Genomic DNA, 24,456 nt, shown 5'->3' on the forward strand with positions numbered 1-24,456 from the left:
AATAATTTGTTTGGAAGAAAGTCTATTTATATTTGTACAGTGTTTTGCAATTAGTATTAAATGTTCACAGAATTGTGCATTGTCCTTTTAAAATGTAAATAAATTGTTGTTTTCATTTGTTTGTGTAGCTATCTTGGTTTTAACTATTTGTCAATTGTAATCTTACTTTTGTAAAAGTGAAACCTACTGAATTAAAGAGTCATAGGCTTCACAGGTGGAAATTGACTTGAAGATTGAAAAGAACACTGAATCTTTTTTTTTTAAAAAGAGTGGAAGATTCAGGATAGCGGAGTTATGCTTTGGCATCATTGCTTTGATATACATCAACTGGTGTGCAAGGTAATATTTCTAGATGTGTGCATGACGCAAGGCTTGAAAGTAAGAGGACATTGATAGATTGCCCGAATAAGCAGAGGTGGTAATTAAAATGTAATTTAGAAGAGTGTTAAATGATACATTTTGGCTAAAAGCATACAAACTAATTGAAACACTAATGGGCCTGTCCCACTTAGGTGACTTTTTTAGGCGACTATGCGGTCGCCACATGTTCGCGGGTGGTTGCCGGGGCATCGTCTTCATGGTCGTGAGTAGTTCCCGCATTCTCGGAACTGGTCACCACAAATGTTTCAACATGTTGAAAAATTAGCGGCGATCAGAATGAAGCCGCCATGGAGAGTAGCGCGAATTCTCGTACCGTAGGTGCAGTGGTAGTGGGTCGTCAGGAGGTTGTTGGTTCTTGTAGGTTGTCGCCGGTGCTGACCGGTGAATTTCATTGGCTCATTGGGGGAAAGAAAAACGTAAACAGTAGTTTTCAGAACCAAGGATAACCGACCGGTAATGTTAATGTCCGCCAAGCTTCACAGCCGTGTATCTCTGGCTTCTTAAAAGTTGTCTCCATTCCTTCTCTTCACCCCGTCTCCCCCCCCTCTCTTTTAAAGGAATTAAGTGACCCTTCCTGTACACTGTGCTTTCACCATCTTAATTATAGCGCCAACCTTCCTGTTCATCGTGGTGTATCTGTATCACATTGGCTTTGCACAGTGTGAATTTCACTCAGACAGTGCTCTCCCCGCTTGCCCTGTCCCTCGCCTGCATATTCTGTTGCTGCCTTTTCACCAATGTCTTCGCTCCCTCGTCGTCCTTTGTCCCCTTCTACTCATCTTTCATTCGCCTTCATTTACCTTTTCCACTCAACAGCCTGGTCTCACCTCCTTTTCGCTCCCATCTCCCCTAAATTTGTGTTTATTGTGTGTTTTTGTTATTTTTATTATATCTACGACTGCAAGGCACGAAATTTCGTTCAGACGGAAATGTCTGAATGACAATAAAGGATACTTTGACGACTTTTGATCTGTCCGTGCACCCCTCCTGTTCTACTTTCCCCAGTTTACACATTTGCCATTTACCTCACCCTCCTTTCCACTCACACCTTGCCCTCTCCTCCTGCCTCCCCTCAACCATCCTCTATCTTTCCCTTTCCTTAAGATGAAATGTCTTGATTAACTTTTGTTGTCTAAACTGCATTATCAAAGAACTGGTATTGTTTACTACACGCACCTCACTTCAGTGTTCTGAAATGTTAAAGGCATGTCTGAAAATGAAACAACTGAGTATGAATAAAAACATTTATTTACAGAGTCAGGAGCAGAGACAACATTCTCATTGTCATTAATATGGCATGCCAATATTAGCAACACTAATTACACAAGCACAGCACAAATATCATGTACATTCTTAGGAATTTCCATTACTTTCTCCTTGATTTAATGATTCCCAATCAAGGCTCCTCTTCACCTCTAAGACATTATCAAGGTTCACAATTTACGGGGAACTAACCTGTCGATGCCTGACTTTTAAGGATCAATTCAAGGTTTGCCTCTACATAACTCCAGAATTTCAACAAGGCATTTCTCAATGCGAGTTCACGAGTGTGCAGATGCTGAAATCAAAAAAGTGTTGGTGGAACTCAGTAGATCAGGCATCTGTGGAGGGAAATGGACGGACGACGCTTCGGGTGGGGACCCTTCTTCAGACTGAATCATTCTTGATGTGATTTGGACTTGTGCATCTCACACCATTTTTACATGAGGCACACCTAATTACATCAGCCCTTTACTAATCCTTTTTATGGAACGTTGCAGGAGAAATTAGACCATATTGACTCACAAACACTGTTGGACTGGGACCTCACCAGCACAAATCCCATTGTTATCTTTCAGGGTCCTTCTCTCCCACCTCCACTCACCTACCTTTTCTGATTATCCATGTCCTAACAACCCAAAAATGGCTTCAAATCCTCAGAATTTCCCCCACGCACAACCATACCTTTCTTGCTCCACACTGACATCCATTTTCCATCTCTAGCTCCATCTCCAACACTCAACCCAAACCTTTCTTGGATGGCACATTTTCTAATTGCAGGAATATGCAAAACCCATCAAGTTGCTAACACATCAGCTCTCAAATGTTATAAATATTCACTGAGTCTATGCAGTGTTGGATGCAATCATTTAATGCATTACATCTTCTGAACAAAGTTGTTTTCACAAATGCAACAAAGCCTTTATCCACAACTGGAAAGGAAGTCTTCAGAGCAAAGATAAGCAAGCAGGTAATCCTAATTTTTCCAGGGAGATTAAGACTATATATTCTGAGAGCATTCTAGCAAGCTCCTTCTGAATGCTGCTATCTGTTGAGCGATTACCTTATCATAAAAAAGATAGACACAAAATACTGGAGTAATGCAGCGGGTCAGGCGGTAACACTAAAGAAAGTGGATAGGTGACGTTGTGGGTCAGGACCCTTCTTTAGACAATTTCATATTGTTTCATGACATTCTTCCAGCAAATTGCAGAGAACAATCCCTATATAGGTTTAGTCCCTATAAATTGTTCATGTGGCCTAATTTAGAGTCTAGTCTTACTCATCTTACTCAGAGTCCCAATCCGCTGCGCAGGACAGGATTTTTCCCATCGATGAAAAATAAAAGACTTATTAATGTTTTAAAAATGTTGAGATTCTCTCTCCTGAAGGCCATGCCCCTTCCGGAGGGACTATAAAACCCGGAAGTGTGGAGGTGCCTCAGTTCTCTGCAAGACGGGGGAGCGGGAGGTTGCAATTCTCAGTCTGAGCTGTGAATAACACTGAACACATGTCAACTAAACTGAGTGGTTTTACTGACCTGTCAGTGTCTTTAATGTGGTTTGAAAATGTAGTTTGAAAATGCAAAAGTGTGTTTTGTTTGAAAATGCTAAAGCTGTGTTGCCTTTGGTTTGAAAGTGCTAAAGCTGCGTGGCCTTTGGTTTGAAAGTGCTAACGCTGCCTTGCCTTTGGTTTCTCTTGCCTTTGAGATTCTCTCTCCAGTCAATCACGGCATGAAGGCCACGCCCCTTCTGGTGGGAAGGGGGAGGGACTATAAAATCCAGAAGTGTGGGTGTGGCTCAGTTTCTGCAAGATGGGGGAGGGAGAGGTCACGACTCGCTGTCTTTAGTGGCCTTGTACCCTGCTTGAAATGGTATGAAACTGCACTTGAACTTGGTGGCCTTGCACCCTGCTTGAAATGGAATTTCAGGGATTAGCTGTGAGTCAACTGCGAGCCCACCAGCCGTGAGTGAATGAGCTGCCAGCACAACAGGCTTGAATGACTGAGCCGCCAGCCCAAGAATCCATTCGGCGCACAATGTCCATACTGGCCCTCTGGAAACCAGTCCCTTCATCCCACAATACCCATACTAGCGCTCCAGAAAGCTCCCCCACTGGCCACCAATATTGGAATTGGTGGAGAGGTGGAATATTGCGTTGGGGGCCCAGCCCTCCTGTCCCACTTAGTCTAGTTATATCTATAATCAGATTGTTTCAAACATATGTCGATCTTGGACATTAGAGATAGAGTGTCCATTTTACCACAATATCAACAGTACCCTTCAAATACAAACATGACCACATCCAGGACATCAACATTAATGTGCTCTTATACAAGAATTATAAATCTGATTTGTCTTTCATTTAATATTGTTTTAAAATAAATCTGTGTGCAATGTACAGGCATGTGTGCAACAACATAGCCAAAATATTAAGACTGTCATACCTCCAAATGACATATTCACTATCCTGCATTAAGGGCTTATGCATTGAGCAATGTTGATCATTCTCACCTTCTAGCTATTCACTCCAATACTCTCATTATGTAAAGTTATCTGCAACAGTTTTAAGTCATTTAATTCCTGCTCAGAAGGGCTCACGCTCGCTAATGATGACATTTCAGCAATTGATTGTTGGGAGCTGTACCCCCGGTCTGAATCTACATTTTCTTCCAATTCTGGGGGGGCGAGAGATTGTGGATATCCACCAACCTGACTGGCCGAGGTGGCAGTCGACATCATATTCCGGAAAAGGACCATCTGCTGAAATTCTTGAAGTCTCCTCCTTGTATCATCAGAAATGCACGAGTTCTGTTCCGCAGCCGAGTCCACCACAGGTTCATTCACTGTGACGCTGCTTTCACTAGTACACGGAGACACATTCCCCAGCTCATTCTGCATCATCCAATCCATTTCTGATGGCAACGATTCTTCTGCCTGTGGTGGAGTTTCAACATTAGAGCAGTTTAAAACATTCTGGTGACAATCCATTATGGATGTGCAGATCAATGGCTCCAAAGTGTATACTGGGTTCAGGGCTCGTGCTTCATTGCAGTCTATTTCAATCACATTTTGTGACAAACCCATGTCCTGGACTGAACACTCAAATCCCACTGGGCACATTACAAACGTCTCATCACTTGATATGGCCATACATATTTCATTCACAGTGCAAGGCATGCCATAAGGCTTGTATTGCAAGATATTTGGTTCCATTGCTGAACAATCAAAAGATGCTTCTTCTTCCATCCCGGCTTCCTCTGAGGACATGATACATTCTTTTTCAAACCAGTCTGGTTGCTGCATTTGCAACATCTTAAACTTCTGAACTGCATTTTTCAGTTTTTCGCCAGACGGGTGTTTGTGATAATCATCCACTGCTATTCCTGCCACATGGAAAGTCTTTCCTGGCTCATATTTTTCCAAATCTTGCACTCTGAAGTGTATTTCTTCAAACTGTTTCATTAGTTTATACTTGACGACAACATTAAATGGATCAGGTACATCATCTTCACTGCTCAGGTCATCAAAATATGCGACAATGTATTTCCCAAATGAAGCTGGCTGTTTAAAGTCGGGCAAAATCAGGTACATGGCGGGAGTAAACATGTCGTGCATCGGGGAGCGTTCTTCACTTTTCAGCAAAACCTGCCTCCGTTCGATACACTTCATAGCTTCCCACTTTGCCCTTGTTCCACGGGAACACAGAATTATAATCTTGTCAGACTCTTTTTTGTGTAACGCGAGCCAATTGATGTGCCCCATTTGAGCGGCCTCATTACCCTGTAAACAATCCAAGGTCACTTCGGTACCACAGACAGTCATCAGGAACTGTGCAAATGCCAGAACAACGTTCTGGTAGAGGTTGTGGTCCAGCGAATAAATGATGAGGACTTTTTTGCGCATCTGTGGAATTTCTCGGTATACACCTGGAAAGAAAAGTTTTTAAGTTTAATCCAAAGAAATGAAAATTCATCAAGATGCGTAAAAAAATTTAAATTATTAATATGCAACCTCATTGCAATTTGAGAAACAGTTGGGGTAGGGGTGGGATGGAAAATATATTTTAAATACTCTGAACACGTGACACTTGCAATTGTCACCAGATTACCTATAAATATATAGATCCCTGGCGTCAAGGGCCTTGGATTCTGACAGCTAGTTTTGAAAAGCAGAAGGCGGTCTAAAAGCGGGTAAGGAAAGGAAATTGATGGCAAACAAACAATGACAAATATTTTAAACAATCATGTTGATATCTTGGAAAGACCTAGAGCACGATATGATATTAAACAAGGACAAATTCAAATGTGAAAGTTCATCTTAAGATTGTCCTTTCACAGAGATCAACAAATGACTGCATTCTTGAAGACGACCAGCTGAATGGTAAAATAGCAAAACTAGTAGAAAAGGACAAATGACCATGATGGCACATCCTACAGATCTGTGGCTTAGTACCTACATTATACGTTTACTCGGTTTAGAAACCTTAATTGCAAATCAGCAACAAATGGCATTAAAATTGCACAGGCCTTTACAGATTGTGAGATTACAGGAAGACAGAATGGTACATGGTCCAAGGAATGCAAACACTCCAATTAACCATTAACAATACATTTGTGATTTTTTGTATTGCTCTTATGAATTCTCACAACCGCATTTATAATTAACTATCTTGGTCACACATTGTACTTCCTTGGCAGTGATAGTGCAAGTTTTGTAAAGATCACCTTTACAAAAAAAACATGAGCGGAAATGCAACACTAGACAAAAAAGTGGTTTTAGTTTGGGTAACATACCACAAGATGGCTCTTTTTTTGGAAGTTTCAGCATTTCTAAAAAGAAGAGAAAATATTTAAACTTAACATGCTTCTGACAAAGATCTGCGATCCAAAATGTTCATTTCCACTTAGTCTGAGCAGCTAAGAGAGTACATAATGAATCTGTGGGGCTGACACTATTGTATAGTATATGTATGACTAAACATTGTGTACTCATTGACATTATATTCAAATACTTTCATGTTCAGAATAGTGAGAAGTTGTGGCAGCTGGTAAAAGCACAGACAGAACAAAAGAAGGCTCTGCTGAACAAAAACGACAATACACAAAATATGATAAATGCACAAGTTCCATTCTATGGTCTGTGGCATGGTGGCACAGTTGCTGCCTTACAGCACCAGAGCCCCAAGTTCCAAGCCGATTACTGGTGCTTGCCTGTGCGTTCTCCCCGTGACCTGCGTGGGTTTTCTTCGAGATTTCGGTTTACTCCCACACTCCAAAGACGTACAGATTTGTTGGTTAATTGGCATGATATAAACTTAAATTGTCCCTAGTATGTGTCGATAGTATTAATGTGCAGTGATCGCTGGTCGGTGCAGATTAGGTGGGCTGAAGGCCCTTTTTCCGTGCTGTATCTCTAATCTAAACTAATTTTAGTGCACAGTTCTGGGGAGATCTGGAAAAAGACGTAAACATAATAACACATTTGAGTTGGATAAGAACTTCCTTACCATTCGCTTTAGATTTTTTCTGTACCCAAAATATGCAGCCAATAGCAATCACCAAAACCATGACACCAACACCAGTATAAATGTGTGTTTTCTCAGCTGTAAATGACAAAACAAATTAAACTTTGGGTAACAAGGCTAACATTATATTTAAAAATATTTAGATCAACAACTACACAAGTATCATTCACACTATATAGTTATTTCTTATCATATATCTGTCGATCTCACGTTTAACTAGCTTTACTGCATCACTCACCTGTTGCGATGTATAGAAAAATCATAATTTACAATGCATATGTGATCCCTCCAGGGATGATTACCGAGTTGTGAATTTTCAGTGTACGTATCAACTAGCTCGCAGTAATTGCAAAAGATGAATATTTCCATTGAGACAGCAAAACAAGACCACTCCAGGTCTGAATGATAAGACAACTGGCAAATGACCACAATCACCTGTCCCAAATGGAATTACTGAGCGACCTCAAGCACGAACTCTGGGCCAGTTAGCACAAATACATCAAGATACAAAATAAAAGACTGACCAACCATTAACAGGAATTGAATAATGAATCAATAACATCAAGGTTGCAAATAAAAGGCCAGCTTTGATGAAGGATAACACAATTTGAAACTTGATTGTACAACAAATGAAAATGGCAGAGTTGAACCAGGCTCTGGCTAAACAGTTTTAATGAAGACATTTCCATAACAGCTAGAAAACAAACGAAGTGGCTGCAAATAGATGTTTTTAAATTAATTTCAACTGAGTACCTCTATACTTAAAACACTTTTCTGAAAACAAAGGAACTAAACATGGGGGTGAGTTGATCAACATCAAGGGGCAGGAAAGTTCACTCTGATAAAGTTCATCAGGAAAGTTCACTCTGATAAAAAGGGAAAAGCAGATTAAGAAAACAACTTTCAGCTATTATATGAATAACTAATGGAAAAATTGACAAAAATACACAGATCAAGAAAGGATGTCTAGAATTAATTAAATCCCTCACAAATTCAGCACAGGCACCAAGGGCTAACCGGCCTCCTTCAATGATTCTAATGTATAATGCTGATTATCAGACAACATAGAACAGGCCCTTCGGCCCACAATGTCTGTGCCAAACCTGATGCCAAGACCATCTCGTATCTACATGTGCATGCTCCACATACCTCCATTTCCATATGGCTATCCAAGCGCCTCTTAAATGCCACTATCATATCTGCCTCAACCACCAACCCTGACAACACATTCCAGGCACTCACCACCCTCTGTGTAAAATAATTGCCCAGCGCATCTCCTTTAAACTTTATATCCTTGTTCATTGTGCTGGGGAGCAATGGAACTGGTGCACTGAACTGTCAATAGACCAACTGTGTGCTCTGCTCTAAAGGCAGTATCTCAGGATCCACTACACAACACCAAATTGCCACTGGCAGCTCACTCTGCTGGACATCAGGACTTTCACACTGCTGATGCAGGGTGGCCAACTCACACTACAAATTGAGGCAAGACAAGTGTGAACTTGCTCAGTGAAACCTTCCATCTCACATTAATCCCTGGCATGACAGACCTGTCATAGGAGGTGGTTAAGAGGATTAGGTCTATACTCGAGTTGAGAATAAGAGAGATACGCAAACATCCAAAACACCTACCAGGCTTGACAAGAAGGATGCAGACTGGGGGTTTAAGCCCTGGCTGGGATGTGGGTCTACAACCAGGGTTCAGACACAAAATAAGGGCTCAGCCATTCAGGACAGATGGAAAAAAAAATCTTCACCTGACAGGCACACAACCTAAAGGGAGCTGTGGAGGTTTGGCTGTTCAGTATTTTCGGGATATAGTGTTGTAGCAGAAAAGTGACATTGAAGCTTTTGACATTGAACAAGGTTCAACAATCATGAAACTTGAACCGTTCATACATCTCTGAAAACCAAATCTAAATGAACGATAGAGCAGACAAAATAGTCTAAAAGGCTTAATCATATTTCTATTTCTAATGCTCTTATCTCTACTGCTGAAAATTGAAGGATAACGCTAGAATACTATTTAACATGCATGCATAAAATGGTAAAGAATGAATACCCTTAAATACTCCAATTGTCTCTAACCTACCTGGAGCTAGCTCGAGTGGTGATATTATTGGTGTTACTGGTGTTGTTTCTGAAAGAGATAAGATCCAAACAATATTAGAAATGCAGAAACTACTTACAAAAATAAAATGGACATCACTGCTAAAGTTGTCTCCAGTAACGTTTGGGCTCACCTCTAATCTTGATTTGGATCCAAGGTTATGGGCAGAATATCTCACATTGCTGGTGTAAGGAATCAGTGCCATGCAGATAGGGGGCAGTCTCAACACTAATTTGCATTCGTACATCATTTTAAAATAATAAAATATCACAAGGCCCTTTAAAAGGTGCAAGCCGACAGAAATACAGTGACAAAGGGAGGTCACCAAAAATCTTGAAGAGATCAGTTAAAAGAAGGTGAAAAGGTTTCAGGAAAGGCAGGATTTAGTGTGGTTGGAGGTACAGTTGGCAACTGAAGGGGGTTGGGAAATCGGGAGGGGAAGAAATCTCTGCAAGATGGGGATGTCCAATAGACCCAAGTCAGGGATGTGGATAGTTTGGAAAGCAATAACAGAAAGGTAACAGGCAGTAGAGAGAAACAGAAGCATAAGGATGTCAAGTGAAAAGATATGATTTGGTTTCATCCCACATCTTAGCAAGTGACAGTTTGCAAGTTAAATGGCCACTGTAAATTGCTGCCAGTGTGTAAATGACATGTAGAAATAAGGGAGATTTTGATCTGCATTGACAATAGACAATAGGTGCAGGAGTAGGTCATTCGGCCCTTCGAACCAGCAACGCCATTCAATGTGATCATGGCTGATCATCCCCAATCAGTACCCCGTTCCTGCCTTCTCCCCATATCCCCTGACTCCACTATTTTTTAAGAGCCCTATCTAGCTCTCTCTTGAAAGCATCCAGAGAACCGGCCTCCACTGCCCTCTGAGGCACATAATTCCACAGACAGGCAGAGAATGCCACAGACTTGCATTATTTTGAAAATGGCACAGATTAAGTTGCTCCCTGCAGAAACTACCATCCAACATACACTATTTTGCCACTTGTGTATTACAAAAGTGATGCAAATTGGTCACACTGATTTGGATAGATATGACTGATCTTCAATACTATTTTAATACTTGTAGAGCAAGTTAAAAATCTATCCCTATGTTGACAGCCAAAATGAAACTGTTTTATACTCCATGATCAGTTAACTGATTGAAGAGCAATCTAAGATCCAAATGATTTCTCAGCTAATGGTTTATTGTGAAACAATCTACCCACATTCCTAGATTGTGCAATTTATTATCCTTTTGTGCTTACAAGTTGCAAAATCTATTGAATTAATCATGAAAGTAACAGGTCCAGTAATCTTGTCAGGTAGACAAAATTGCTGGAGAATCGAAGGTAGACAAGAAGGAACTGCAGATGCTGGAGAATCGAAGGTAGACAAACTCAGTGGGTGCGGCAGCATTTATGGAGCGAAGGAAATAGGCAAAGTTTCGGGCCGAAACGTTGCCTATTTCCTTCGCTCCATAAATGCTGCCGCACCCACTGAGTTTCTCCAGCAATTTTGTCTACCTTCGATTCTCCAGCATCTGCAGTTCCTTCTTGAACACCAGTAATCTTGTCTACAGGTTACTGCATCATTTATAGCTTTGAGATACTTCATATAGCAATGTCTACACTTTTCTCTTTAAAAAAATTGTTTCTTCGCTTCTTTCTTGTTGCTGCACCAGCTCATCCCCAACTGCGGCACTCGTTCCACACCGCACCCCCCCCCCCCACCCACCACCACTGTAACTGTCCCGCAACCTACCTGGCACTGGGACATGTACAACAACCCGCTCACAGTCATGATGGCAACCTTCGAAATATGGAATAATCTAAAACAACACAAAACATTTACTTAATTATTTTCCTGGAGAACTTTTGAAGAGGTATTTATTAGTGTGAAACTGTGGGAAATTATGCTTCAGTTGTTCAGATCTCATGAAATTCTGCATTCGGATTTGGAACATTGCACTTCAGATCTGATCAAAGTTGAAGGAATAATGTTTATTATGTTGCCAACTGATCATGTTTTCATAAACATTTACAGGAAGACTTGCTCCTGATAAAGGAAAAGGGGGCTACTTTCCTTCTTTGAAAACAAAATAACTCGTATTAATACCCACAGAGATAAATCTCCCAAGGTGTATCATCGAATATTTGAATATTTTCAAATATTTAACAACCATGTTCAGTTGGTAACATAAAAATATATTATTTGCAAGAGTATCTCAGTGGGACAGGCAGACTCTCTGGAGAACATGGATAGATGATGTTTCGGGTCGGGACCCATTTCAGTTGGCAGCATACATGAACCCACAATCTTATGATTCAGGCAAGCACTGTGCTAGAATCTTAACACATCATTACTGATGTACTGTGAGAGAACGCTGCACTCTTTATGGTAACATAATTTGGGTGATCCAATAAGCATAGCCACCATCTTTTTCAGATGTAGACACAAGGAACTGCAGTTGCTGGAATCTTGAGCAATATTTTTCAGGTGAATGGCAAAGATTCAATATAAACTCTGAAGAGCAGAAGAGGAGACTGGACATGTTGTGTCCTGGCTAATATTCATCCTGGGATCAACATGAAAAGCTGTATATCTGGTCATTATCAATAATGTCATACTGTTGTGCATTTTTTTGTCAGAGAGTTATACAACAGGGAAACAGGTCCTTCGGCCCAACTCATCCTGCTAACCAAGATGTCTTCCACAACTGGTCCCATTTGAGTGCATTTGGCCCACATCCTTTAAACCTTTCCTATCCATGTAGCAGTCCAAATGTATTTTAAATGTTGTAATTGTACCCACCTTTACAGCTTCCTCTGGTGCCTCATTCCATATATATATGCACCACCCTGTGTGGAAAAACTTGCCTCTCAGCTCCCCATTAAATCCTTCCCCTCGCACCTTAAATCTGTGCCCTCGAGTTTTAGACTCCCCTCCACTGGGAAATAGATTGATAATCCATTCTATCAATGCCCTTCATAATTTTATAAACTTCCAAGATTTTTGTTTAGCTCCCTTCATTCCAGGAAAAATAATCCGAGTCTCTCTTTATAACTTAATCCTTCCAGTACTGGCAATTCCATTATGAATCTTTTCTGCATCCTCTCCAGTTTAATATCATCCTGTCTGTTGTATTACCTGTATTGCATTGGTAAAAATTTAGAATCGCAGAATATTCAGGATAGAAACCCCATCCAGTCCAGAACAATCAAACCTCCTCCATTTTCCCCTATCTAAATCTATCAGTGGAATCTCCTTTTCATATTCCTATTCCTATCCATGTCTATCTTCCCCTTAAACGATTCTGGTATCAAGGTCCAAATCTTCTTCACTCCTCGGGGAAATAAAACGTTTCATATCAATGACCCATACTTATGTTCTTTCCAAAACTTGAAATATTATCTGCACAGTGACTCAAAAGCTTTTATCGTTTTAATTACCTTCAGGTCAGTCGTCTATGCTGAAGAGTTCTGCTTCACGCATCCTCTCCCAATATGTATATTCTTACATTTTTGTTATTATCCTTGTAAAATTTCTCTGCACTCTCTCCATAGTCTCTAAATGCTTATTATAATGTGCCATATTCCATGCACTGTCAAGCCAAGATCTGGTACAGGCTTAGAACAACGCATACCTTTCAACACTAAGCTTCTGGGAAATGAAGCCCAGTTATTAGATTGCTTTCCTTTAGGCCATACTAACCTGCGCTGCAACTTTCAGTGATTGATACATGTACACCACAATCTTCCTCTCCCCCTCCCCCCCCCATCCCATTTTATCTCACACCTTCCAAAAAAAGACCTTCTTATTCATACTCCCTTATAATTTGCTGCAGTCCTCCTCAGTATTAATCAGGTGCCAACTTGGATTCACATGCACATTTATACAATGCACTGATCCCAAAGTCTAGATCAGTAATGGGAATTGTGAACAGCAGTGGCCTAAGCATGTATCCTGTGGAACATCACAACCTACTTTCCTAACATAAGGTCATAAGTGATACGAGCAGAATTAGGCCATTTGGCCCATCAAGTCTACTCTGCCATTCAATCATTGCTGATCTAACTCTCCCTCCTAACCCCATTCTCCTGCCTTTTCCCCATAACCCTTGAGACCCGTACCAATCTATCAGCACGAGTTTCTTACAACACTGCATTATATACAGTGTTCATTACTGGCCATACAACTTTAATAAACTGCTCTCTTGCTATCAACATCTTGCATTATTTTCTTTCCTGTTTAATATTTAGTCTGTTTATGTTTAATGTAGATTCCCTCTCATAATAAGACCACTCAGAAGTTCTTCTTTGGCCTTTACAATTTAGACTTTCACTAGAGTGCAATTAAGATTTGATTGGATAGCGTGCTAAACGACCCTTTTTACTGTACCTTGATATATGTATAATGTATAAAACAAGAAATAATTTACTACCAGATAATATACAAAAAAATGTTCTTTAACAGAGAGGGTGGTTTTAATTTGAAAGGAAAGTTTAATTTAAAGAAACTTTGTGTTCGTACAACTATGAAGAGTATGTGTATATCAATCTGTGTTGAAATTGTGGAATGATTTGGATGTGGGACTCAAGCAAAGCACAAACGTTACTCAGTTTAAGAAGAAGCGCAAATAAATTATTTTCCAGAGGTATAAGAACGAGGAAGGGCTGTGATGACTGTTAAGTTTTAGTTTATTGCCACAGTGTGATATTCGCCTTGTACATAGAATTTGGATCATTGTTTATAAACTGTATATATGTATTTTTGTGTGTGTGCATATGCTTATGTATGGATATATGTATGTATATGTTTGTGTATGTGTGTATATATGTAGATGAGCTAATGTTTGTGAATTAATTGATGGGTAGCAGAGAAAGGGGTAGGAATAAATAAGTGCATAGTTACTCCCACTTTTCAAACATGTAAGATTTAATTTGTGATGTTTATGAGAAGTTATTCAATGAGTTGTTTATAGATTTATTGTTCATTTCATTTTATTGTCATTTTGCTTTGTTTTTAACTTTGTTTGTTTTACATGTTCTAAATAAAATATATACTATGTGACAATGATAAACAAACCTAAACGATTGACAATGGTATAATCACTCATGTACATTGGTAGTGGCTAATTTAGTTTCTACCCATGTCCCCCTGGGATATGCTACCACATATCTTGGTGGGGTCATCTGACCAAGTGATGGAGTACCAGCTACTTCATCTTCTTTTTAGAGAACTAGAGACCGTAACTTCAATATTTTGTCCCAGTGTACTGCTGCTCATCTAGAACTTTGTGGTCTCATCAGTGAACAGTCAGATTGTGGAAGCTTTAAAAATATATATTCTCCTTTCAGGATGTTGGCACTAATAATATTTATCACCCCTTTCTTGAACCTACTTTAGGAAGACACACAAGAATTACCCACACTTCTGTCAGTCTGTACGTACCAGCGACGTTTCGGGTCGGGACCTTTCTTCAAACTGATTGTAGTAAAGGGAAAAAACTCACAAGCAAGTTTCAAACTAACAAAGAAGTGTGCCAGTATTTCAGGCAAACAAAACAATGACTTCAACCATGCCTCATAACCAAGCTACAACACAACCCATGATTTTGAGATGAAGTAGTCAATGTAAAAAAATACAAGTTACATTTCTTACCATAATTACATAAGCAGTGCAGCTTGCCATCCAGTTTACAGTTGAAAAAGTTACATTAACTCTTTGTTCCAATGCCTGCCAAAAAAAACATTTGAATAAAATTCTCCATTCTTAAACCCCATGTATTTGTCGTTGCTAGATGTTGCAGGTGGGGTGCATTATATTGCGCCAATCACAAGCATAACTTCTTGAGCACCATCATCAATAATAATTATTGGTTAAAAATACACTCAAAGTCATCATTGGGGAGAGAAAATTTAATGCTTCAGGGCAAGGATTCTTCATAAACACCAGAAATTAGAGAATAAGCAGCAGGAGAGGGATGCAGAAACTCCAATAATCTGCTCTTCCATTATTCAGAAACACTGATGGTTTGGCATGTGGCTGACCCACACTCCCTTTAACCTCACCAAGGTCCCGTTTCCTTCACCTCCCTTTAAATTTACAAAGACCCCGTTTACCACACCTCCCTTTAAACTTAATAGATGCTATTTCCAATATTCATTTTAAACGCACCAGATCATTATTTTCCATTAATTACTGTTTTACCTCATCTTAGAATTGCGAGTTAGGGATTTAGGAACGGAAGCTGGAATTTAACTCAGACATATGCAGTATGACATTTTGGCAAGTTAAACCAGGGCAGGATTTGCACATTAAATCGTAGGGCCCTGAAGAGTGTTGTAGAATAGAAAGACCTGGGGGTATTAGTGTACCGTTCCCTGAAAGTGGCAACACAGATAGACAGGGCATTTGGCATACTTTTCTTCACTGGTCAGGCCATTGAGTACAAGAAAAGACAAAGTTATTCCAGTACAACAAAGTGCTGGAATAACTCAGTTCAGGCAGCATCTCTGGAGAACATGGATAAGTAATGTATCAAGGCAAGTCTCAAAATGTCACCTATTCATGTTAGCGTCCCGACCCGAAATGTCGCCTATCCATTCCTCCAGAGACGCTGCCTGACCTGCTGAGTTACTCCAACACTTTGTATCTTTGCGTGTAAACCGTCATCTGCAGTTCCTTCTGTCTCCATTGAGTACAAAGGTTGCGGCATCATGTTGCAACTGTACAAGACATTGATGAAATCGCACTAGGGAGTAATGTGTGAAGTTCTGGTCGCCAAGCTATTCTGGAGCCATTCTCTATTTTCCCTTATTTTTACCTCCTCCCAAATTTCAGAAATACAGCATTTAAAAATGTTATAACCAAATCGAGTAAGTAAACAATAGGCTACATGGTTTTTAGAATTTTACAGCACAGGATTTTACCTCCTCAATAGTTTCCACAGCCGAATTGCATTTATTTTCTCCATTGTAACTCTGCAGCATGATTTCGTACTTAGAAGAATGATTTGCAGCCTGGAAGAAGATAGCCATCTTCATTTCACTTCGAATGTATGTAATGTCAGGATTCCACAGACTGCCTGTAAATGCACAATGATGGGAAATCATTAACATCCATTGCCCTGGACAGCAACAACAGCAGGCAGGTGTGGCAGGGGATCCAGTACCTCACCAACTACAAGACCAACCTTGGAGCTGCTGAAGGTGACGCCTCGTTGGCAGAGGAGCTGAACCTCTTCTTTGCTCGCTTTGAAGTGGAGCCACCCGAGACAGCCACATCACACCACATGGTCCACAGCAGCCTAACCCTCAAGATAGAGGAGCATGAGGTGAGGCGCACGCTGCGGGCCATCAATCCAAGGAAGGCTACTGGACCCGACGGCGTCTCTGGACGCGTGCTGAAGGACTGCGCTGACCAGCTGGCTGGAGTCTGTACGAGGATTTTCAACCAGTCTCTGGCCCAGTCCACTGTTCCACCCTGTCTGAAGTCCGCAACCATAGTCCCCTTGCCCAAAAAAACCCACATTTCCAGCCTCAACGACTACCGGCCAGTCGCACTCACACCAGTGGTGATGAAGTGTTTTGAAAAACTGGTCCGGGGTCACATCACATCACTCCTGCCCCGAAGCTTTGACCCCCACCAGTTTGCGTACAGAGCGAATAGATCTACAGAGGACGCTGTAGCCACAGCTCTCCATGCTGCACTGTCCCACCTGGAGCAGCGGGGGAGCTACGTGCGGATGCTCTTTGTGGACTACAGCTCTGCCTTTAATACCATCCTTCCCCACAAACTGGTGGACAAACTGGGGGACTTGGGACTTCCACACTCCACCTGCATGTGGATAAATAGCTTCCTGTCGGGTCGCAGCCAGAGAGTCAGAGTGGGCCATCACACATCCACGGCCCTCAGCCTCAGTACCGGCTCTCCACAGGGCTGCGTGCTGAGCCCCCTGCTCTACACCATCTACACACATGACTGCATCCCCGCCCACCACAGCAACACCATTGTCAAATTTGCGGATGACACTACGGTGGTGGGACTCATCTCCGGGGGGGACGAGTACGCCTACCGGGATGAGGTGGAGCAGCTGACAGTGTGGTGTGGAGAAAATAACCTGCTCCTTAACACCTTAAAGACCAAGGAGATAATAATAGACTTCAGGAAGAATAAAACGGACATGGTACCATTAATTATCAGAGGGGACTGTGTGGAGAGGGTGGCGGATTTCCGCTTCCTGGGAATCCATATTGAGGAGGACCTGACGTGGAGCGTGAACACCTCTGCGCTGCTGAAAAAGGTCCAGCAGAGACTGCACTTCCTGAGGGTGCTCAGGAAGAATAACATCACTCAGAGACTGCTGCTGTCCTTTTATCGGTGCTCCATTGAGAGCCTCCTAACATACTGTGTATGCGTATGGTACACCAGCTGCACAGCGGCTCAGAGGAAAGCGCTCCAGAGGGCCATTGACAACGCCCAGAGGATTGTCGGATGCCCTCTCCTTACCTTGGAGGACTTACACAGTTCCCGCTGCATCAAAAAATCCCAGAGTATTATAAAGGACATTTCCCACCCCGGACACTCCCTGTTTGAACTGTTACCGTCAGGCAGACGGTACAGATCTACAAGGACACGGACAAACAGACTTAAAAACAGTTTTTACCCCACTGCTATAAAGGCACTAAATGTAGCCGCCAAGGAACGCAGGGGCGATACATACATACATGAAATCGACAGAAGGATGTAGGGCTGGGTGTTTATGCGTGCTATTTTTATGATATTTATTTTAGTTGTTTATCTTTTTAAATATTTTACTTTGTATGTATCGTTAGCTTTTAGAAATGTTTGAATGGTGCACTGACTGGCTGACATTTTACAATTTCGTTGTACATGGTTCATGTTACAATGACAATAAAGAAACTATTCTATTCTATTCACGCCTTTCCCTGTTGCCAGGTGAACTTTGCGGTTTATATTTAATACTTTTCACTGTACAACCGACATTGTGTTTGGAAGGCAGGCATAAAATGCTGGAGCAACTCGACGGGACAGACAGCAAGTTCAAGTTCAAGTGAGTTTATTGTCATGTGTCCCTGTATAGGACAATGAAATTCTTGCTTTGCTTAAGCACACAGAAAATAGTAGGCATTTACTACAAAACAGATAAATGTGTCCATATACCATGATATAAATATATACACACATGAATAAATAAACTGATAAAGTGCAAATAGCAGAAAGTGGTTATTAATAATCAGAGTTTTGTCCGAGCCAGGTTTAATAACCTGATGGCTGTGGGGAAGTAGCTATTCCTGAACCTGGTTGTTGCAGTTTTCAGGCTCTTGTACCTTCTACCTGAAGGTAGCAGGGAGATGAGTGTGTGGCCAGGATGGTATGGGTCTTTGATACTGCCAGCCTTTTTGAGGCAGCGACCAAAGATCTTATAGCTATAAGACTGCGATAAATCCCCTCGATGGAAGGAAGGTCAGAGCCGATGATGGACTGGGCAGTGTTTACTACTTTTTGTAGTCTTTTCCTCTCCAGGGCGCTCAAATTGCCGAACCAAGCCACGATGCAACCGGTCAGCATGCTCTCTACTGTGCACCTGTAGAAGTTAGAGAGAGTCTTCCTTGACAAACCAACTCTCCGTAATCTTCTCAGGAAGTAGAGGCGCTGATGAGCTTTTTTGATAATTGCGTTAGTGTTCTCGGACCAGGAGAACTGCAGCATCTCTGCAGAGAAGGAATTGGAGACGTTTTGGGTCGAGACCCTCCTTCAGGAGTTTGGGTGAGACTTGCAGGGCATCATTTATAGACGGTACAAAATGTTGCTGCCATGAATCAGTCGTGCAGTGGGTGATGGGACGCATATTGCAGGTGCTTTCTCCTGTAGTCTCCAGTTCAGCTTCTGGTCAACGGTACCCCCAGGATGTTGATAGTTGGGGATTGAGTGATGGTAATGCCATTGAATGTTCAAGAATAATTACTGCATTTACTCTTATTTAATACTGTCATTATCTGGCATCTAGCCAGGCCTGGATATTTTCTGGGTTTGCTGCGTTTAGTTGTGGTCTGCTTCATTAGATGAATGGTGTTGAACATTGCAGAATCATCACTAATTCTGACTTTCCAATTGAAGGAAGGTGATTATGATTGATGAAGATGGTTGGGCTGATGGACACTGCCTCGAAGAACTCCTGCACAGGTGCCCTGCAACTGAGATGATTGACCTCCAACAACCATCATCCTTTCTGCCATGTATAATTTCATAGCTTAACTACAGTTTAGCCAGGGCTCCTTGATGCCATACTCAATTACATGCAGCCTCGATGTTAAGGGCAGCTACTCTCACTTCAGCTACGGAGTTCAGCTCTTTGGCACATGTTCAGGTCAAGGCTGTAACATGGTCACTAGCAGAGTGACTTTGGCAGAACCAAACTGCGTTTCAGTGAGCAGGTTGTTGCTAAGGAAGTGCTACTTTTCAGTACTATCGAATATCCCGTCCATCACTTTGCTAATGATCGAGAAATATGTAATGGAACAGTAAATAACTGTATTGGATTTACCCTGCTTCTTGTATGTATCCCTGCAGGAATTGTGCAGATTCCATTTTAATCCTTTTCTCATCCCAGTACAAAACATGCTAATGCTACCAAACAATTGCTTTCATATGTTTTTTAATGCGAGATGTCCAATTTGGCATTAAAATTAATAAACTTCTAGCACTCTTGAACCCGATCCATTCTAATTTCTTGGCTAAAATTCCGGCTCTTTCACAAAATCTTAACTGCTGCTGTCATCCTATTTTTCACACAAAATGAAGATATTTGCATCTCTTTCCATTCTCTCACCCACATTGGGTGCTTACTGGTCAAGTCAGCTTAGTGACCAGAATGTCGCTCATACAGTGGTAGCCTGATCTGAATTTTTCGATGCAAGAATTGGTCATCTGCACATTTCAAAGGCTTTCCAACTTTAAAAACAGATTTTAAAAGTTTGAGTTATGCAGGAAAAATGTTCCCAATGTTGGGGGAGTCCAAAACCAGGGGTCACAGTTTAAGAATAAGGGGTTGGCCATTTAGGACTGAGATGAGGAAAAACGTTTTCACCCAGAGAGTTGTGAATTTGTGTAATTCTCTGCCACAGAAGGCAGCGGAGGCCACTTCACTGGATATTTTCAAGAGAGAGTTAGCTTTAGCTCTTAGGCTAACGGAATCAAGGGATATGGGGAAAAAGCAGGAATGGGATACTGATTTTGGATGATCAGCCACGATCATATTGAATGGCGGTGCTGGCTCGAGGAGCCGAATGGCCTACTCCTGCACCTATTTTCTACGTTTCTACGAGAAGGAGTTACAAACAGAATGCATTTTTCTGCAGTTCAGAGAGAAACGACAAGAGTTCAACAAAAATGATTGTGCCTTTTAATAGAACATTCCCTCACTTTTGCCAAAAGCAAACTTTACTTACCTCTTCGTTTGCACACCTCTGTATACTTCATCAGGTCATTTCGGCAACCTTCAGAAAAAAAAGTAGGTTAGTTCTTCCAGGATAAAGCAAATTATAGAACCTTTTGGATTCTTCATTATGACGAAATGTAACCTGTCCCGTATTTAGTTGCTTGCCTTTCCTGTGCTGTAGGACTCAGAAATGTTACACTGGACTGGTCCTGAACTACATGACCATTTCTGTAAACTGTATGGAATTTTGTTCAATACACAGGAGATCATTTCAAAGACAGTGCTCAAATGATGGAGTAGCATCAGCAGGATTGAAGATTGATGAAGATCTTTCCTTGACTCACTAATTTATTCTATCAACTTATATGTTACTAAATCCAGTCCACTCACAGAATGTTTCCTGTCTCTGCTTTCATGAGAAGGAAAAAAAACAACAAGTTTTCAGGCTATGATCCTGACTGCATTCAGGTCTATTCTGCTTTGATTTTTAACTAATGGTTAACCAGGTACCAACAGCTCTTCCCCCCCCCCCCCCCCCCCCAACATTAGCAGTTGTTTAACTGTACTTACTGTGATAATTTCTCTATTTTTGATAATGTTTTTATTTTAAATGTAAAAAAAGTTGCAATATTGCAAAATGTATTTCTGGAATTAAAAATCAGGGGCTAAGATTTCACAACTGCTAAACTATTTATGTTAAAGCAAATTAATGAGCATCTCCATTACTTCAGCAATCCAGCTAACTTCAAGTGCCGAATATAACTCCATCCAGCTAGGGGGCAGGTGTTTCTAACAATGATAAAATAGGACAGCAGAGTAGCATACACCTTGACGGTCATTTACCTGGCCGAAGATACAAAGGTATGTGCAAGGGTACAGAAGGATTTAGCATGAAGATGTAAAAACCGGGTGCACATACCAGGCACGTGATAAGGGAATGATGGACAAACATTATCTTGATTGATGTTGGCTCTTGGTAAACTGCATGTTGACACTGTGTATCTCTCGTTTGGATATACCTCAAATCTCTCCAATGAGAAGGCCCACTGCAATGGAAGAACAGACACCATCAGATGGCGACTGTAGTACAAGTCTACATCCGGAGCGACAGATGACAAATTTAACAGATCTAAATACAAGGCTGTACACCACAGTCCAGTTGGATTAGTACATTCTATCACAATTTGCCACGCACTCAAGTAACCTCTTCCATTTGGAAGGTTGAAGGCACAGACACTTGAAACCACATAACCCAATCCAACTTTGCTACACAATACATTCTATCATTGTTGAAACTTCTCACACAAATTATTTTCACCATAACTACAGCATTATAAGGGAGCAACTTCCCACAACCTTTGAGAAGAATTACAATGACAAAATTGTGCAATAAATGCTGACTTTCTTAAAGTTAAATAAAAACTTTTACCGGCCCAAACTCCCAACAGAATAATAGTTGCCAAGCAAGAGCCCACTTCAGTTAGCTCCGTTTCTGCGACCATTTAAAACCAGTCTTGGAACCATGTAATTTGTCAGACCTTATACAGGAGCAATTCTGTTTTTACTGCATCAGATATACAAGCATCAGATTATGGAAGATATGATCAACCAAGCTATGAAAGCACAGCAAGACATCCAAACTGTAACAGAGGGCAACATCCATGTGGTTTGCGTGGTACATACCTTCTCTTTGTTTGAATTCATTTGGCTGGTTATAGGGTTATTGAACCGGTATTGTATGCACTTTTCCTCTCCAGTGCTCAATGTTTTCACAGAGATCTCTATTCCTTGAGAATATATTATACTAGCTGCAAAACACAAATGGATAGAGGTACTAATTCACATCATAAATTTATACAACGCTGAAGAGTAAGATTCTGCTATTCAGCAGCATACAACATTGTACTTGTTTTCAAAACAGTTAGCACTGCATTGTACATTTTGTCTGAGCTCAGTAGACAAAGAGGTAATGTTTCAGTTTTGGGAACTATCAGCAATCAGGAGATGGCAGAGGTTGGAATCTGGAGCTTAAAAAACATACAAAATAGGTGCAGGAGTAGGCCAATCGGCCCATTGCGCCAGCACTGTCATTCAATATGATCATGGCTGATCATCCAAAATCAGTACCTCGTTCCTGCTTTCTCCCCATATCCCTTGATTCTGTTAGCCCTAAGAGTTATTTCTAACTCTCGAATACATCCAGTGAATTGGCCTCCACTGCCTTCTGTGGCAGAGAATTCCACAGATTCACAACTCTCTAGGTGAAAACGTTTTTTCCTCAACTCAGTCCTAAATTGCGTACCCTTTATTCTCAAATTCAAGTTCAAGTTCTAATTTATTGTCACATGCGCCAATTAAGGTACAGCGATATTTGAGTTACCATATAGCCATACTAAGTGAAGAGCAACAATACAGACAGCCACATAAAATAAAATGTAACATCTTAAACTGTGACTCCTGGTTCTGGACTCCCCCAATATCGGGAACATTTTTCCTACATCTAGCCTGTCCAATCCCTTAAGTATTTTATGTTTGTATAAGATCCTCTCTCATCTTTCTAAATTCTTGTGAATATAAGCCTGGTCGATCCATTCTTTCATTGTATGTCAGTCCCGCCATCCGAAGAATTAACCTTGTAAACCTGCGCTGCACTCCCTCATTAGCAAGAATGTCCTTCCTCAAATTAGGAGACCAAAACTGCACACAATACACCAGGGCCCTGTACAACTTCAGAAGGACCTCTTTGCTCCTATACTCAACTCCTCTCGTTATGAAGGCCAACATGTCATTAGCTTTCTTCACTGCCTGCTGTACCTGCATGCTTAGTTTCAGTGACTGATGCACAAGGACACCCAGGTCTCGTTGTACTTCCCCTTTTCCTAACCCGACACCATTCAGATAATAATCTGCCTTCCTGTTCTTGCCACCAAAGCGGATAACCTCACATTTATCCACATTTTTCTGCATCTGCCCGCTCACCCAACCTGACCAAGTCACCCTACATCCTTATAGCATCCTCTTCACAGTTCACATTGCCACCCAGCTTTGTGTCATCTGCAAATTCGGTAATGTTACTTTTAATTCCTTCATCTAAATCATTAATGTATATTGTGAAATAGCTGCAGTCCCAGCACCGAGCCTTGCGGCACCCCACTAGTCACTGCCTGCCATTCTGAAAGGGACCCGTTAATCCCTACTCTTTGGTTCCTGTCTGCCAATTTTCCAGAAGATTAGTCAAGCATGATTTCCCCTTTGTAAATCCATGCTGACTTGGACCGATCCTGTAACTGCTATCCAAATGTGCCACTATTACATCCTCCCCTGACCCACTTAGGAAACCTGAACGAAAACCTCTGGAGACTTTGTGCCCCATCCAAGGTTTCCGTGCGGTTCCCGGAGGTTTTTGTCAGTCTCCCTACCTGCTTCCACTACCTGCAACCTCCGGGAACCTCACGGAAACCTTGGGTGGGGCGCAAAGTCTCCAGAGGTTTCCGTTCAGGTTTCCCAAGTGGGACAGGGCCATTAATAATCAACTTCAGCAACTTCCCCACTACCGATCTCAGGTCTATAATACCCTGCTTTCTCACTCCCTCCCTTCTTAAAAATTGGGATAACATTAGCTACCCTCCAATCCACAGGAACTGATCCAGAATCTATAGAACATTGGATTTTCTCCTTAGCGAAGACAGAACCAAATTACCTGTTTAACAGGTCTGTC

The 24,456-nt window shown here is 41.3% G+C and overlaps 1 protein-coding gene across 3 annotated transcripts in view; it reads right to left on the reverse strand.

Moving 5' to 3' along the window:
* Positions 1-1,611: 1,611 nt before the first annotated feature.
* The window catches only part of il17ra (interleukin 17 receptor A), a 37,366-nt gene continuing 14,521 nt past the window's right edge, over positions 1,612-24,456 (reverse strand). The window contains exons 4-13 of one of the 3 annotated variants that reach the window (XM_033037507.1): positions 22,422-22,546; positions 21,658-21,784; positions 20,749-20,796; positions 16,207-16,361; positions 14,936-15,010; positions 11,036-11,102; positions 9,260-9,307; positions 7,150-7,245; positions 6,437-6,472; positions 1,612-5,569 (exon numbers count right to left, since the gene is read on the reverse strand). In XM_033037507.1, the coding sequence (XP_032893398.1) occupies positions 4,158-5,569; positions 6,437-6,472; positions 7,150-7,245; positions 9,260-9,307; positions 11,036-11,102; positions 14,936-15,010; positions 16,207-16,361; positions 20,749-20,796; positions 21,658-21,784; positions 22,422-22,546 (2,189 nt within the window). In that variant the 3' untranslated portion in view covers positions 1,612-4,157. Of the gene's footprint in view, positions 5,570-6,436; positions 6,473-7,149; positions 7,246-9,259; positions 9,308-11,035; positions 11,103-14,935; positions 15,014-16,206; positions 16,362-20,748; positions 20,797-21,657; positions 21,785-22,421; positions 22,547-24,456 lie in introns of all 3 variants that reach the window. The other 2 variants (XM_033037506.1, XM_033037508.1) reach the window with 2 other exon arrangements.

Source organism: Amblyraja radiata, chromosome 19, assembly GCF_010909765.2.
Source record: "Amblyraja radiata isolate CabotCenter1 chromosome 19, sAmbRad1.1.pri, whole genome shotgun sequence".
Classification (NCBI taxonomy): domain Eukaryota; kingdom Metazoa; phylum Chordata; class Chondrichthyes; order Rajiformes; family Rajidae; genus Amblyraja; species Amblyraja radiata.